Below are 17,574 nucleotides of genomic sequence, written 5' to 3' on the forward strand. Positions count from 1 at the left end.
AGTAAATGCAGCTGTGTACCAAGAGATTTTAGAGCACTACATGCTTCCGTCTGCTGAAAAGCTCTATGGAGATGAGGAATTCATTTTCCAGCATGATCTGGCACCTGCCCACAGTGCCAAAACCACCAGTAACTGGTGTACTGACCATGGCATTACTGTCCTCGATTGGCCTGCAAATTCCCCTGACCTGAACCCCATAGAGAATATGTGGGGTATTGTGAAGAAGAAGCTGAAAGACACCAGACCCAACAATGCTAATGAGCTAAAGGCCGCTATTGAAGCATCCTGGGCATCCATAACACCTCAGCAATGCCACAGGCTGATTGCCTCCATGCCACGCCGCATTGATGCAGTAATCCGTGCAAAAGGATTCCCAACCAAGTACTGAGTGCATTAATGGACATTTTCAAATGTTTGATTGTGTTTTGCTGTTATAAATCTTTTTTTTTTACTTGGTCTGAGGAACTATTCTAATTTTTTGAGATAGGATTGTTGAGTTTTCTTAAGCTGTATGCCATAATCAGCAATATTAAAATAATAAAAGGCTTGCAATATTTCAGTTGATTTGTAATGAATCCAGAATGTATGACATTTTTGTTTTTTTAAATTGCATTACAGAAAATAAAGAACTTTATCACAATATTCTAATTTTCTGAGACAGTCCTGTATATACCACATCACATTGACCCTCAATTACCATGTGTTCTTTAGAAAAGTCGAGAACAGATTAAAAATGTGATTTNGTGTTGCCCAGCGACAGCCCCAAAACATCACTGCTCTAGAGGAGATCTGCATGGAGGAATGGGCCAAAATACCAGCAACAGTGTGTGAAAACCTTGTGAAGACTTACAGAAAACATTTGACCTCTGTCATTGCCAACAAAGGGTATATAACAAAGTATTGAGATGAACTTTTGTTATTGACCAAATACTTATTTTCCACCATAATTTGCAAATAAATTCTTTAAAAATCTCACAATGTGATTTTCTGGATTTTTTTTCTTCTCATTTTGTCTCTCATAGTTGAGGTATACCTAGGATGAACATTACAGGCCTCTCATCTTTTTAAGTGGGAGAACTTGCACAATTGGTGGCTGACTAAATACTTTTTTGCCTCACTGTATATATATATACCACATCACATTGACCCTCAATTACCATGTGTTCTTTAGAAAAGTCGAGAACAGATTAAAAATGTGATTTGGCTAAATTATATTTGTACCAGTGTTGCTCTAATTCCTGGTACATTAAAGTGTGTGCCTGTCGATCCTCATTGAAAAAAGCTAACTAAGTTGAGAGAATTTGGACAATAATTCCCAAATGAAAGCCTGAAGAAAGTTGAACAACGGAATCCAAATGTTAAAATAGTGAAAATAAATAAATAAATTCACAATTATATTATAATTTGTAAATCTTTTGTTACACAACAGTAGAAGTGAATACGTATATCTTAGTCCTGTTTGTGAACCAACCACTCTCTTGCAAATGGCTTTAATCTAACTCTAAATGTGTTTTTTTCTTTTTTTTAAATATATATTTGTCTTGTTTTATTTATACTGTATGCAAAAACATGGGTTTGTATTTTTCTAAAGTACATGTATTGACAAACTAGGTCAATTCCTAAAATTTTTTTTTAAAAGTACTAACGAGACAAAGACAAAATCCCAAATAAAGCAGGAATATCTTCTGACATTCTTCTGACTGTGACATGTTTCCTCTTACCATATCATTAGATCTGTCAACATCGCTCTGCATGGAGTTTTTTGCTGGCACCACCTACAAGGAAAATAATCAAGAGAGGGATAAAGTGACACTGTTTTAGCCATATCTACACAATTAGCAATATACTTTTATTTCAATTGAGATATTTTGTTCAGATCCATGTCTGTGTAGCGTGGTATATATACACACCCCTCCTGTAACCTGCAACCTGGTGTCCAGAGCTCCAGCGAGGCCCTCCACAGCACCTGGGTCCTCATACCTGACACTGGGAAGAGGATGTGTTGTAATGCAGGCTGTCGAGTGGAGCAGTGATGATGTGTTTTTGTGGGCCAACCCGGAGGCTAGCATCGCAACGGCTCTATCTCAATAATATTTGTGGCAAACACACGTTTTGTTCGGCAGGATGATCTCTACATATTTAATGAATTATTAAGGGTTGAAAAGTAAAAAGCTAACATTAGGCTAGTGCTTGTTTTAGAGCCTTTTTTATAGTGTTGTTGAGGGAGCCCTTGAGAAGCTTACTTCCAGTTTGGCGTACAACTAGTCCTGTCAACTCACAACAACTCATATTGATAGATAGCCCTACGTAAGTAATAGGGAGAATGTGTATTGATTTGTTTTGTGGTGAACCGTCCTTTTTAAAGTCACAACAAGTGCAAAGGCACTTGATTCCGTAGTTTTAGTCACGGTTGCACGCAAATAAAAATCTGTAGTGAGAGCAAGTGTACTCTGTCGTCAGAGAGCTCCACTCACCTTTTCCTCTGGTCAGCCAGGGAGCTTCCTCTTGTATGTGCAAACATGTCAAACTCCTCCTCCTCTTCTACAACACACATGGATAAATCATTAGGTCACAAAAAAAACAACAATATTGTCCATCTTAGTAACTAAACATTTAAAATAATAAAACCAAAACATTTGTGAAATACTTATGTTTGCTTTTTTTTAATCAAAATGTCATTGTTTGTTATTCATGGTAAGAGCATTAGTCCATCATAATTCTGATAATGAATCAGAAATCCTTTATTGGTCCCACAGCCAGAGCGTTGATATCAGTAAGTTACAGCAAAGATCACAATACAGATTTAAAAAACAAATATTATAAATAAAACGGGCACATAAAATACAAATCAAAATAGTACATAAAACAAGTAGCAGCATAATACAAGTAAAGAAGCAAAGGTTTTTAAAAAAGTATAAAAGTATTCAAGCAGCAGCCAGTAGTAAGAATATTAAATTGTAAAAAGTAATAATTTATTGCATATAATTGGTGTTGGAGAACATGATGTGTCCATAGACATAGTATCCTGCAACCTTTCAGAACATCATATTCTCCAGCAGCGTATCTTTTCATGTTGTCATTTTCATAAGTAATCCTGTTTTCTAACAGAAATATGCCAACCCAAGAAGGATGACCTGATCCATACCAGAGCATATGTATGCCATTTGGGTTACAAAAGAGGGCACATGTGAATTTTACTCACTGTGGTTGGCTGATTGATGTTGATTGTCAGGAGCGCTGTCTGCTGATAGGCTGGTTGTTGTGATGACATCAGGTTGGCTGAGAGAGGGGGATTCAGGGCTGAGGTCCAGGAGGTTAGTGGTGGTGCTAAAGCTCTGCTACGAGAGAGGATACGACTTAGTGTGTGTATTGTTATAGAGGCAAACAAAAGAGGAGGAGCGAGACATCTTCTTACCTGTGGGGTATTTGACACTTGAACCTTGTTCAGTCTGTCAAACCTAACAATACAAATAGAAAACAATTACAATCCAGTGAATATAAATTAAAGGTCCCATGTCATGGCCATTTCCACTGATCGTAATTCCATTGTTGAGGTCTACTAGAATAGATTTATATTGTGCAATTTTCCAAACTCACATTGGTTTCTCATACAGCATCTCTGTAAACTACGTGTATTTGAATTTCACTCTCTGCCTTTAACGGCTCGTTGTAGCTCCAGTAGCTCCAGCCCCCACCCTCCCTGTGAGCACAGTGTGCTCTAATTGGTCGGGACGTTGTGAATCGCGCTAAGCTCCGTGGAGGTGTTGTTCCCTTGTTTAGCGATACACAGCAAAACACAGTCAAACTCACCCTGAGCACACACAAAGTCACAGCCGAAGTAAAAACAATAAGTGTGGCTTGATATTGAGTAAGAAAAAGGTTGATAAACGCTGTGAGAATGGATCTGCAGAGAGAATTTCGCCGCGATCCCAACTGTCTGTTATCAACCTGCAGCCAGGGAGGAGAGATCAGCAGAGCTGCCTGCACTGAGTGTGTGTGTGAGGAAGTCCGTGGATTGGTCAATTTGGACCAATCAGCGGGGGCTTAACGTAACGGCTCCGTAGATTGGTCCATTTCGTTCCGGGTACGGTTGACATCATGCGTACCCGGAAGAATCAAATGGACAATGACGTATCTCCAACGAGGCGTTTTGGGGAGGTATTTTCTGTGTTAGAGTTTTACTCGCTACAGGGTGTACTTTGAGGGTTTGTGACTCTGCAGACTGTTTACATGCATAAAAACCTTCATAACACAGAAGGGGAAGGGTAATAACCAGAAAAGCATGACATGGGACCTTTAAGTACAGAAGCCCTCAGAAAACATTTCTGGTGATTTAGATTTTCTTATTTTGATTTCAATTGATTCTCTCCTTGATTTTCAGACTTGAGAATGCTGAAAGAAAAGGTTTTGCTTGAAGTAATTTAAAGGTGGGGTAGGTAAGTTTGGGAAACCGGCTCGAGATACACTTTTTGTTATATTCCATGGCATGCTCTTAACATCCCAATGCCAATGAATATCTTAAGTGCTTTGACAAAAAATCCATAAAAAAATGTCATCTGTGGAAGCCGTAGCGCTGTAAAAAACACGACCAATAATTTTAGCCGGCGCGGCTAAAATAACTGGATGGCCTACCTGCCTGTCAGCCTTCCATCTGTGCACAAGTTTGTGCACAGATGGAAGGCTGACAGGCAGGTAGGCCATCCAGTTATTTTAGCCGCGCCGGCTAAAATTATTGGTCGTGTTTTTTACAGCGCTACGGCTTCCNTAGTTCTACATCTTCTTACTGATGTGTTCATCTTTATATATATATATATATATATATATATATATCTTTTGACGTATGGCACTACTGTGACTCCGTAGAGCAGGGCCATTGTTAATGATGTTAACTTAACCTGTGCTTTTGTGATGTGAAAATATAACTAGCATTTCCATGCATTATAGAAGATCTATGAGTAATACAGCCTTCTTCATATTTAAGCAGAAACACAATTACAATAGAATAAATGTAACAGTGTTGTGGCTTTTGACTGATGTTTATTATTTGTATATATTGTAATCCAGGAACAGAAGCTACGAAGTGAGCTGGCACTGGTGAAGGGGAACCTCACTGTGATGTCAGAGATGCTGAATGAGATCTCGCCTGGGCAGTGCAAGCAAGATGACAGAGAGCTGCTACAGGTGTGTGTGTGTGTGTGTGTGTGTGTGTGTGTGTGTGTGTGTGTGTGTGTGTGTGTGTGTGTGTGTGTGTGAGAAATGTAGTTACCTAGTGATACTTGTAAAAGTAGTTGAATCATTGTATGATCCCCCCTCCCCTCCCCCTGAGCAGCAGCTGTACTCGGTGTGTAAGAACATGCAGAGTCGAGTGGTGGAGCTCATCCCCCAGCTGCTGGATGAAGGGTTCATTGGAGAGCTGCTAGTGATCAACGATGACCTCAACAACGCCTTCATCCGCTACGAGAGGTTTGTGTTAGCCTTGGATTATATTTATATGTTTTAACGGTGTATTAAAGATCAATTACAACACGATGAGGAAACAAAAAGTTGGTGATCCATTTGGAAGATGTCTCTCCTGTGTTAATCACTTAATAGGAACTGATTTTGACAGGATAGTCTTTCTAAGTTTCTTGCATTTTAGCAGGCGATTTCTTTTTCTCAGGATCCACAGGAGTTTTTTATTTTTTTTAAACAATTTTTTGTTGTAAACAAGGCTGAAGTAAACCCTGAATACTGTTAAATCTTAGGCTCTTGTGGGTAGAGGAGAATAATAACAATATATTAAAAAAATTTTTTTTAAAGAACTTAAAGGTGGGGTAGGTCATTTTGGAGAAACCAGCTCGAGTGCGCTAGAATTTGAAAATACACAACCGGAGAAAATCTGCCACTTCCTTACAGAGCCCCTCCTCCAACACACACGAATGGGCACATGACCAATGAGGGCACGAGATAAGTTTGTGCACAGATGGAAGGCTGACAGGCAGGTAGGCCATCCAGTTATTTTAGCCACGCCGTCTAAAATGATTGGTCGTGCTTTTTTGCAGCGAAGAGAGTAATATTAATCAATTCTATTGATGGTGTTTCTTTAGCTTTAAATACATAAAGCTGTGTTGTAAGATGGCCCAAATGCTATTAACGTTTCTTTAAAAAAAGCAAGATTGAAAAAAGACACTTAAAATAAACTTCTGATGTATCAAATACTGTATGGTCCCGAGGTCATGCAGATGTTTCAATGGTAAATTACTCTAAATACCTCTTCTAAATCTATCACGGTGTCATGTTTGTGAATTGAGCAATACGCCTGTTATTACACCCAGTACTCATTCAGTTTAACATTTATATTGTATCTGAGACCAACCATAATTAGTATATAAGTTTATCGGACCCAAACATTGACCTGCTGAATATAGGTCTTACAGGTTTTGTTTTTTAAGGTGACAGTTGTATGTCATTGCGAACCGTCCCACTTTTTATGTGGGGTGTTCTATTGTTTCGGTATTTTATTGTTTAAAGAAGTACACTTGTCGTTAGGAATTGGAAGAGGAGAATGACCATCTCTTTCATTTGATGGGACATGATTGAGGTCGCTCTCCTCCGTTTTTGATATAATAGTTTTGTGCGAAGTTTAATTTTCACACTTTCATTTCATTATAAACTTCTTTGGTCGAGTCTTCACGCGTATCGTTAAACTTTTATGTGGTTGGCTTTTTTTAGACGGTCGAAGGAACGTCTCGGGGAGAGGGTTGTGTGTGCTTACCCGTGTACCTGGTTACTCCGTGCTCCTATTCAAAACACGTGTCTACTTTCGACTGCCGTAATCCGTTGGGATATAAAATCGTGTGCGGCAGGATTTTACTAACCAGCACGAAAAACGTCGCTGCTCTTCATTATAATTTATGTTAGATGTATTAGTCTACCACAAGTAATATCGAATTTATGTATTTTCGCACAACATTCTCGGGTTTTACGATATTATTTGCAAAGAATTTGTTCGTTCTAACTTTTTTCTGTGAATTTTTAGTTTGAATGACTAACATAGTTTTTATAACATTGATCCAGGGCTCCCAGTACGCTACAAAGTTACCATTTTAATGAGATTTATGGAGAAGATTTAGGATAGTGTTTTCCTATTGTACAAACACTACTCGTTTATGCGGACCAATAATGTGGTCATGAGTAAGTGTAATTTGTTAAAATAACATAGACTCTGGTTGGTATTTATGCGGGCAATATATTCAAATAGCCTGGGTTGTAAACTGTGATCGCGTTAGTTTTACTTTACGGAAAAGCAACTCACGTCCTTTTGGAGTAACTGCTTCAGGACACTTTCGTGTCTTTTATTCTCTTGTTTTTTGTTTGTCTCCTTATCTGTTTGAATTTGGTAGGTTTTGACACGCCTCAATAAATATATGTGGCGACCTTTTGTAATCATGTTACATACGTCGATTATCCTTTTTTTTTACCATCCCTGTCAGCTTTACCTTTAGTCGTTGTCCTAACCTCTCGTCGTTGCATCCTCCTCGTGTTGCCATACTCTTCTCTCCTACTTCTATCATCTTTTATTGAATTCTACCTTTTCTTCTCCCTCCTCTTCTCTTTTGTTTTGTCCGGGACACCCGGACTCTCGACCGTCGAGCCCCTCCGAAACATAGCTTCTATCTAATTGTGTTATCGTCGATAACCATTCTTTTCCGTGCGTGTGTAGAACTGTGTATCTCTGAGCATAAGGGAATTGTATTGTCGATAACGAATTTCCAGTTCACTTTTACCAGTTCCGTCTGATGTCGGGTCATCTAACGTAGTTGACTATCACATGCTCCACTTGGTTTACAGTACACACACCGTGTCGTCACCAGGACATTGTGTGACTTCAACGTACACGATACACGGACATAATTAGGACGACTCCTCCTAACTAAAAGAAAAGTACCAATAGGTGTTCACCTATGGGACACACAGAATTAACTGGGGGGTGTTGGTGTGGTGTGTGTCTGTGCTATGGTGTATGAGTGACTGTGTCTGGTGTGTTACTGTGTTGTGTGTAAGTCTGTGGTCTGTGTCGGGTGTTGTATCTGTGTAGTTGTGTCTGTTGTGTTGTGTGTGTGTGGAGTGAGTGTTTGTGTATGTGTGTGTGGTGTGTGTATTATAGGGTGTGAGTGATTTGGTCCACATAAGGGTTCGTATTTTCAAAGGGTCCAAACGCAGATAAACCTTGACACACAAGATTTGTATTGGGTTTTTGAGTCACAAAACATGTTGTACATACAAAGGTAGGTTTATACGTTAATTTTTGGGGAGCGTTCGTTTACGATGCATGTGTATTTCTGTAAACGTGTATGTTGTGTGTATGTGTGGCGTTAGATGTAGGGGGTCGTATTTGGGTCGTACCTGTCTCTGCCCTTACTACCGTCTTCTCTATTCTTTTTCTCCTTCTTTTCTGTCTCTTCTCCTACAGTCGGCGACACAGGGTGTAAGTAGGTGGTGATTGGGGAGGGAGTAAAGGCGAGACGAGAAGGGACTAATTAGAGGGGGGTGTTGCAACCGGAGAACGAGGGGAAGTAGTGGTTAGAGATGTGGGCAGACGGAACGTAGGGGGGTGAGTCTTAGGGTCGTCGCGAGGTGTCCTTCTCCACCGTCGTGAAACTCCTATTTAATCTTTACTCCACGTTAGGGTTCCGGCCGTGGTCTTTCTCCTTTCACGCCTCCTTTGTGTGGTACACAGTCTCGTTGTGTGTGTGTCTTCTATGTGTATGTGTGTGTGTGTGTGTGTGTGTTATGTGTGTGTGTGTGCTCGTGTGTGTATGTGCTGTTAGTGGATCTGTGTGCTCGACCTAGTAGTGTGTGTGTGTGTGTGTGTATCTGTGAACTGTACGTATTGTGTAGTGTGTGTGTATGTGAGAGTGTAGTGTGTGTGTAGGTCTGTGTGTGTGTTGTGTGGTCACAGAGTTGTATGAGCAACCTTGTAACTCTCCACGACAGTTATCTCTCATAACTGTTGTTGTATTGTACCCCCCTAAGGTCGAGCCCAAATGTCACTAGAAATCCTCCCTATGTGACACTCTTGTTTTCCGTACCCCTCGCTCTTCCCTGGTGTATACTCTTCCCTTCTCTGTACGGATCGGTGGAAGTATGAGAAGACAAGTACCGCCCCTAACACGACACTACAATTACCGTTCGACTGACTTTGGGGGGACTGCTCTCCTTCTCTCCTCTCGCCCGCTGAAACCGTCCTTCTCCTCCCTCCCTCCTCCCTTTCACTGAACTCACAACCTCTCTCCTGCGAACCCGAGGAAACTCCAAGTCCCGACTCTTGAGTAGTAGAGTATATCTGCGAAGAGAGTGTGTGTGTGTGGTGTGTGTGCCTGTGGTGTGTGCGAGGTCGGAGTCACACGTTGGTCGAAGAGACGAAGTGGACGCGGTTGGAGAAAGGGAGGGAATAATTGTGGGGTAATGTCGGGAAGTAGAGAGGGGAGGGAAAAGAAAAAGGTAGAATTAATAATGATAGAGTGGAGAGAAGAGTTTGGCCAACGGGGAATGGGTGACGACGAGAGGTTAGGACGACTTAGGTAAGAGTCCTGACAGGGGGTAAATAGTGGTCACGTATGTAAAAAAAAAAAAAAAAAAAAACAAAAAAAAAATAAAAAAAAAGATTACCAAAGGCGTCGCGCATTATTTTTGACGAGGTGCGTACCGTCCAATTCAACGGTAAAGAGGACTGATGACACGAAGTGTCCTGAGAGTTACTCCAAAGGGACGTGGAGTGACTNAAAAGATATATATATATATATATATATATATATATAAAGATGAACACATCAGTAAGAAGATGTAGAACTATAAAGAGCTATAAATAAAATAATATAAAGGTGGAAATATAAAGATATATTCAGATATAAAATAATAATAATAAGCATTTTCCTTCATTTATTGGTTTATTTCTGCATATGTATTTGTTTGTATACATTTCAAAAATATATATTTAATAATTTCCTTTTTGCATTTTTATTTTCCATTTATTCATTATTTGTAATCTTTTTCAGGTTGCTTTTTTTCCTCCACATTCTGACCAAGTGTTCAAAGTACTTGCGGGACACATATCGTGATGTTTCTTCCCCCGATACAAGTGAAAGTATGCTGAATATAAGCATTAAGCACAACATATCATACCTACAAAGATATATCAGTGATTACAAAAACTACTAAATGACCTTTTTTCTTTTATGCATACAGAAAAGTTGAACATAAAGAATAGAGCAAACATAGATGTAATAAGAGGGGAATTGACAATAGTGCCTCCAAATGAATCATTAACTTCTTTATCATAAAGCAGGGATAACTGCACTGTACAAAGGGAACCAAGGTTTCGAAATAGAATTGTCCCTTGGACCTTTTCAGGATTTTCGCAACACTAAATCACATTGCATCTTCCAAGGATTTTAGACACTGAAAATAAATCGATTCTTCAATGTCAAAGTGAAAACAAATTAATCTGGATCAGATATCCCTTCATTGAATGAGTCTGTCATCAGTTAGTCATTGTGTTATTAGCCGCGTTCACACCGGAGTACTTTTCCCCGTAATTTTCCCCTTTAGTTCCGTTAGTACCCCTAACTGGTACTGGTACGGTAACTGCACGGTCAAGGACAAGAAATCACTGCAGAGGGTGGTGAAGATCGCACAACGAAACATCATCAGAGACTCTTCCCACCCCAACCATACACTGTTTATCCCCCTACGTGGCACCCGCTCTGGGACACGCTACCGCAGCCTCCCGGGTAGAACAAACAGGACTACGCACAGCTTCTTCCCTTCAGCAGTCAGACTGCTGACAATGAACCCCACGCTGTCCCATACTGCCTAGTTTTTGTCGTGTGCTGTGCTGAAGCACAATTCTGTATTCACTGTATTTATTATTATCTGTGTATTTATTCTTATTTATACATTTCCCATCTATTTACCTTTATTTTCGTATCATTTATTTTTTACATACTTCTGATAATTGTGTATATAACTGACTGTTTTGCACTCTGGTTAGACCCTCCTTAATTTCGTTACACTGTGCTTGCATTTTTGTAATGACAATAAAGTAATCTAATCTAATCTAATCTAATGTTGCATTCACACCAAAAAGAGTATTTAGTACCAGGAACCTTTACCCCCATTTTTAGTGCCTGCTACAGAGGTGGTACTATCCTGGCGGGAAAAAGTACCCCAGTTCTGATTGGCTGGGCGAATTGCAAACCACGCCCCGTAAAACTCTGAAAGGTTTTGTGAAGCCGCCATTGTATTTGTGGAATTAGCATTATTAGCATCAGCATTAGTCAGCGGCTCATTTGCGTAATCTTCCCTCAGAGAAAAGTACTCCGGTGTGAACGCTATTGGTACTTAGTGCCCTGGGGTAATAAGTGCCGGCACTAAGTACTGCAAAGTACGCGGTGTGAACGCGGCTATTAACCTGTTCCATGCAAACATTGACTGACAGGGTTTTTTAAATGTAGTTGTACCTGTTGTGCAGAGAGGGAGCCCGGCTCCTCACCCCTCTGGTCCGGGGGGGAAGTAATCTGAGGGGGGACACTGGAAGCTGGCTGTGGTTCGGACTGAGGTGTGGGAACGGCAGCGGGGGCTGTTTCAGGAGTCTCATTTTCTGGGGTACTCTGAAGATAAAGAACCAGTGTAAAAACAGATATCTGTAGATTTATTGTGGGTGTTATTTTCACTTTGCCGACCGTCTCACCCTATTGGGAGTATGTATGGGGGACAGAGCATCCAGATCTGTCATGGGGAACTCCAGACCGCGCCTTCTCAGGTCGTCATATACGTACACCACCCCCGCCAGGGAGGGAGAGCTTCGAAACGCATCCGCCCACGACTGAAGAGGGGAGGAAAAACATGAAGAAAGAATGAAAATGTCTGACTGTTGAATCACTGTTCAAAAACACCGTATCCTGGCCAAAACAAAGACTATATGGGAAAAGAAGAATAAAACAACAGAAATGGAATGCTCCTTCAGTATTAACAAGCCCGACTGTATCTAATGTTATCATTCCTGCCGGTCTGTGATTACACAACACAACTGGCCTTGGCGAAGTAAAATAGGAAAGTGTGAAGGTAGTTAAATCACAAAACACAATAAAAAGATAAAACTATAAGTCTGTAGCCATAATATAGTCAGCGTGTGGGGTTTCAACACATACCACTGAAATATCTCACAGTACAAGTGAGGACAAACATCTTAAAAACGCAAAAGAAAAAATATTTCCAACTAAATAAAATGCTATTGCAGACAAAAGCTAAAATGGTTTGCTGATTTACTAATGTTCTATGATATAAATAGCTTTGAGTTTAGAACAACTGGTCAGACAAAACAGTTATTTTAAGAAAGTGTATTAGGGCCATTGAAGGTAAAAAAATGCTACCTGACAAATGACAAAGCTGGGGGAAGTAGATATTATTATTTCTATAACCTCTCGTCCACACAGCAGCTTTGAAAAAATCTTGAAAATCTTGGAGGTGGGTGTGTCTGAAAGCTTGGGGATTTTTTGCGACCAACAACCAATCACATGAATCTCCCGCCCCGACATACAAAGCAATAGCAATGTTAAAACGAAGTAAACTGGACATAAACTCCACAAACAGGCAAAAACCTACCAGTTTCACCCACTGTCTCTGCCACCTCCGATTTGTATCCCGGTAAATAGTTCTGGTCGTAAAGAACCGGGTGATTTGCTACTGTAATTTCTCGTTTGGAATATGAGGAAATGAACTGCGGTCTGGCTCTCCCAGCTTGCACGCGGTTTGATTGGCTAGCGCTTGTACTGTCAGATTTGCATAAACGGGATTTGATTGGCTGACGCTTCCACCTCAGCTTCAAAAGTTGAACATTGCTCAACTTTTGAATCCTGGAAATCCTGGAAATCTTCGCTTTGCTTCCCCACAATGCAGTTCGGCGAAAAGCGAGGCAAAGTGACGTCACTCCCATTCAAGAAGCGTTGGAAGCGTTGGAAGATTTTTTTAAAGCTGCTGTGTTTTTAAAGAGATTTAAGTTCTAATTTAGAAGAAGAAACTCACACATTTACGAACCCTCACCCCCCTTTTTTCAAAGGAACACATTGCTTTACTTGTTCTAATCTGATCACACCATAGACGCCAGCGGTAAACAGGGAATTCCTCATGCAACGGTTAATGAGGAGGTGAAACAGTACTGAACATGATATTGCAATAATACATTTTGCAAGACTTTTTAATGTCAGAATATTGATGTTCTTCTCACAACAACAAAGTACCTGTTTCTCCTTCCATTTACCCCTACAATTTCAGAGAATATAAAAAAATGGTTTTGTATTTTTTTCGTTATATTGCCATTTTATAGACAACAAATAGATGTCAATATATAATCAATATGGGAAATAATCATCAGTTACAGCTCTTGTGCAGACAGTTTATATCCTCTTTCCCTCTATAGAAGCATCTGCATACATACCTGTATGAGGCTCAGCACACGGTCATGCAGGGCAATGGGGGGGTTATATTTGGGCAGAATGGATCGCACCAAAACTCCTTCAATAAACTCCTGTGACGACACAAGAATGTGGAAGCGCTGGCCGCAGTTCTTCACACAGGCCTCGAGAACCTGCAGTGATACAGTTCACAATATGAAAAAAAAGTCCAGTCCAAAATGAAGCGTTTTCTCACATTGCCTCAATGTGTACACTAAGACTTCAATATTGATTTAGCAACTTCTTTAAGCAGACACACTTCCTTCTTTTATAATCCTTTCACATTATTTTTGTTTAAAATGATACTCTCGCAACCTATAATCCTTATGAACAAATGATTGCACATGTAGATGGAATCCCCTACAGATACTCACAGTGAGGGCCAACATGATCTCTCTGAAATTCTTGTTTCCTACGATTCTCTTCTTGATAGCTTTGACTGCATCTTTGGGCCTGAGAAAAACAACATCAGATATTTATAGATAAGAAAATAAATAAATAAATAAGTCGAAGCAAGTTGCTATTGCAGAAGAAAACTGTGTATTAAGTTGTTTGTGACTCATCTCTATAAGAAGAGAGGGCTGGAAATAAAGTCACTTGAATCATTTTTATATATACGTCAGCAACAAAACCATAGGAAGTGAAACAGTGATATTCAAAACGAGGACACCTACATACAGTAGAGAAAGGTCGGGCAATATGCACCACATAATGAAACCATGTGACTTGTGTGAGCACCCTACCCCTCGTCCGTCTCGTTGATGATGTCACAGATCTCCATGTTGATCCCCCAGTCCTCCGACTGCAGACAGACGCTGGTCGCTCGCTCTGTCAACACACAGGGAATAGGCATTAGTAGAGTCATATTGTTAAAGGATTAGAAAAATATCATAATAATCAGAAGACTTTCCTCTGATATTAAGATGTTTGCCAGAACATAAGAAGTCACACAGGTCATTACAATCGGTTCTGTATGTATTTCAGATATCAGCCTGGGGGAAATGTTTCAATTGGTGTGAAAAGTTGTTGCTTTATTAGCATGGAAGAAAAACAACATTAACAAATCAAAATGTCATACAATATTTAAGATATGCTGCCTTTAATTGTTACATTCATACAGGAAAGAAGATCACCATATGATCATCTCTATGTCTACCTCTTAAAGTAAGGAGTCGAAAGAGGAGCTCTGAAAGCATTAGTAAGATAAAATCTATGTGACTACACACACGACAATAAACATTACAATCTTAAAAAACATCCACTCAAATCAACTGGAACTTTTTGGTGTGTTTTTGGCACTACAAGCTGTAAACAAAATCAACCTTTTAAAGTTGTTGAGTTAACATTTTAGAAAACACTTTCCTGTTGAATCATCCAACAGATATGGAGTGCAGTCCTTAACTCCTTTTTTGGAGTTGTGTTTCTAGCGATCAAACCAATGTTAATACAATACTCAAGGATCAAGGTTTAAGATGTTTTATTCTCATTCTACAACACAGCGTTGCACAACCAAATGTAGCCCTTTAATGAAGTTCAGGGTGGTCCAAAACCCCACAAATAAACTGTTTAGCTGTTAAATGCTTTATCATGTTGATTTGTATATTTGCCGTCTGTATGTGTCTGCCGTTTGTTGCTGAGCAGCTACAACTTTAAAGCTTTTTCGCTCCAAACAGCAGCCTGCTGTGGTGAAAAACAAGGCTCTGGAAGCAGTGCGTGTGAACCAAAATTGTAAAGTTTTGCACCAGAAAAACCAAATAATGAGCTGAAAGATGCTAAAACGGTGTGTAGAGCTAAAGGGAACTGAAGAGTCTGGTGATAATTCTCTTCGTGTCATCACAACAAGAGAAACCTTTCATATTACACATAGTTGTTGGATCCATTATTCATAGGCTACAAAGCAGGCTGTTGTAAGGAAATCATCATGTCCTCTGACGTTATAGAGCTCCCTCCAGAGCCACATAAGACATTACACAACAGTTTTCTGAGGAAGGCTGAGTAACACTGTGCGTAACCACAATCTTCAAGTGTAAAATTGCAATTTAATCAAATCAGCTTTTGGGAACTGTGTTGACATTTTGTTTTTACCGACAGTATGATCAAACAAGCCACATTTCCTCATATAACAATTCTTAGTAATTGGTGAAAATATTTGTCATCAGCTATCCAACAGGCACTTTAAACCATTATGAGCATAGGCAAACAAAGAAAAAATATCTCATGAGAAGACAGCAAAGGTTATTGTGTTTTAAAAAAAATTGTAACTATATTGATCAGCTACGTTTTTTAGCTTTCATATTATTTCCGTCCATACTATTTGGCAATCAAAGCCGGCTTTCTTTGCACTCCTCCACCCCTCACTGGTTCCTCATAAGTCTCTAAATCTCCTTCATTCCTTTCCACCAACACCCCCCTATATTTCCAAACCCTCACTGCCTTTCTCAATCCCTTTCTCAATCCCATTCTACTCCCTCCCTCCCTCCTCTCTCCTTCCTCGCTCGCTCCACTTCATGTGACTGTCAGCTGCTTCTGTTCTCATCCGCCTCAGAAGTAGCTGGAGCCTCTCTGACATTCATGTTTGGGGAAAGTGAGTGGATTAGATAAGAGGAAGAGAGGCTTGAGATGGGTGTGTAAGCTTTTCTGACCACTCATAACTGTCTTGATTACTCATCTCTGCAGGCTGTTTGTGGATGTGTTGGCTTTACATTTTCAAGCAAAACAAGCAACATGTTGCATTAAAAGATGTGTAACATGACATAATACGCTTGCTGAGAGTATAAGTGAAACTTGTACACAAGGTGTGAAACTGTATTTTTGTAGAACACATCAGGGATTGAGGAAGTGAGAGAAAACACATTTGGTGTCATTGATTCGCTAAATGTGTTGTCACTTAACTTCAGCAACAAATCATATGAAAGATCGAGGCAAGTAAGTACCGCCTCTGACGCGTCATTGGCTTTAAAGACATCGATTGATGTTTCTGTCAAATTCGGACTTCATTTTGAACATTTTATAAAAGTAAACAAGCATTAAAAGTGTTATAAAGTTGTTTTCCATGCCTATGAGCGTGGCAAATCTAACTGGTTGTATACATTAAATAATCCAAAATTGAATGCAAAGGTGAACAACTCCTAGCATAAAGTTCAAAAGCAGCAGCTACTTACCGATTCTCTGACCAACAGGCGTCGAAAAGGGGTTTCCTATGAAAAACTCAATTTTCTCCCCGAGTGAAAACATCTTTGGAACAATGAGCAGCGACCACTCCACCAAAGTGAAAGTTATTCAGCAGTTACTGAGCTCAAACTGCTGTGTTTCCTTTGCTTCCAGAGTCCGCTGCTGCTTCAGAGGCGTACGGGCTCTCTGAGTGGTCACGTGAAAACACACACACACACACACACACACACACACACACACACGCACGCACACACACACGCACACGCACACACACAGTCAGGAAGCAGCAGACAACAACACAGAACACAGCCGCTGATTTCATCACATTATTGACAATGGACGTAACATAATTATATTAAAAATAAAGACGCTTTATTTGCAGTTGCAAGTCACTACAGTATAAAATGCAACACAGCAGCCTGTGAGATAGCTGTTTGATATCAGTGCAAGTAGCTCTTTTCAACCAGTCAGTATTGGTAGAACTAAAGGAGTGTCCAAGTATTATACACAAGTATTAAAAATAATACATTTTAGAATAACTAAGATAATCGACATACTGTTAATGCAGACACATTACATCTTTACTATTGGGAGTGGTGGAATACTTTTGAGATATTTTACATTATTTATAGTATTAAAATATACTAAATACTAAAGTCGTGCATACAAAATGTAGTGTGAGCCTACCTTTCCAAAACCAACATCTGAGACCATAAGTCAACTAGAAACTGTTATGTCAGCGGCACCACCTATACTATGTACAGTGAAAGACCTGAATGAACATTTGATTCAGATTTATTTTTGACAGTAGTTTATTTTATTGTCTAGTTTTTTTTTTAAATCTTGCATCATATATTGAACAGGTGCTTACAGAAAAAAAGTTATTGTATGTCACAAACTACTGACTTAT

At 39.7% G+C, this 17,574-nt stretch overlaps 1 protein-coding gene across 1 annotated transcript in view; it reads right to left on the bottom strand.

Moving 5' to 3' along the window:
* Nucleotides 1-16,860, bottom strand: part of LOC104946106 (target of Myb protein 1) — an 18,655-nt gene extending 1,795 nt beyond the window's left edge. Inside the window, exons 1-11 of the mRNA XM_010771868.1 lie at nucleotides 16,655-16,860; nucleotides 14,237-14,321; nucleotides 13,868-13,946; nucleotides 13,478-13,627; nucleotides 11,732-11,866; nucleotides 11,453-11,651; nucleotides 3,416-3,468; nucleotides 3,203-3,338; nucleotides 2,475-2,541; nucleotides 1,911-1,986; nucleotides 1,722-1,775 (exon numbers count right to left, since the gene is read on the bottom strand). Of these exons, the coding sequence (XP_010770170.1) occupies nucleotides 1,722-1,775; nucleotides 1,911-1,986; nucleotides 2,475-2,541; nucleotides 3,203-3,338; nucleotides 3,416-3,468; nucleotides 11,453-11,651; nucleotides 11,732-11,866; nucleotides 13,478-13,627; nucleotides 13,868-13,946; nucleotides 14,237-14,321; nucleotides 16,655-16,727 (1,107 nt within the window). The 5' untranslated portion in view covers nucleotides 16,728-16,860. The remainder of the gene's footprint in view (nucleotides 1-1,721; nucleotides 1,776-1,910; nucleotides 1,987-2,474; nucleotides 2,542-3,202; nucleotides 3,339-3,415; nucleotides 3,469-11,452; nucleotides 11,652-11,731; nucleotides 11,867-13,477; nucleotides 13,628-13,867; nucleotides 13,947-14,236; nucleotides 14,322-16,654) is intronic.
* Nucleotides 16,861-17,574: the final 714 nt, after the last annotated feature.

Source organism: Notothenia coriiceps, unplaced genomic scaffold, assembly GCF_000735185.1.
Source record: "Notothenia coriiceps isolate Sejong01 unplaced genomic scaffold, NC01 NC01_scaffold00010596, whole genome shotgun sequence".
Taxonomy (NCBI): domain Eukaryota; kingdom Metazoa; phylum Chordata; class Actinopteri; order Perciformes; family Nototheniidae; genus Notothenia; species Notothenia coriiceps.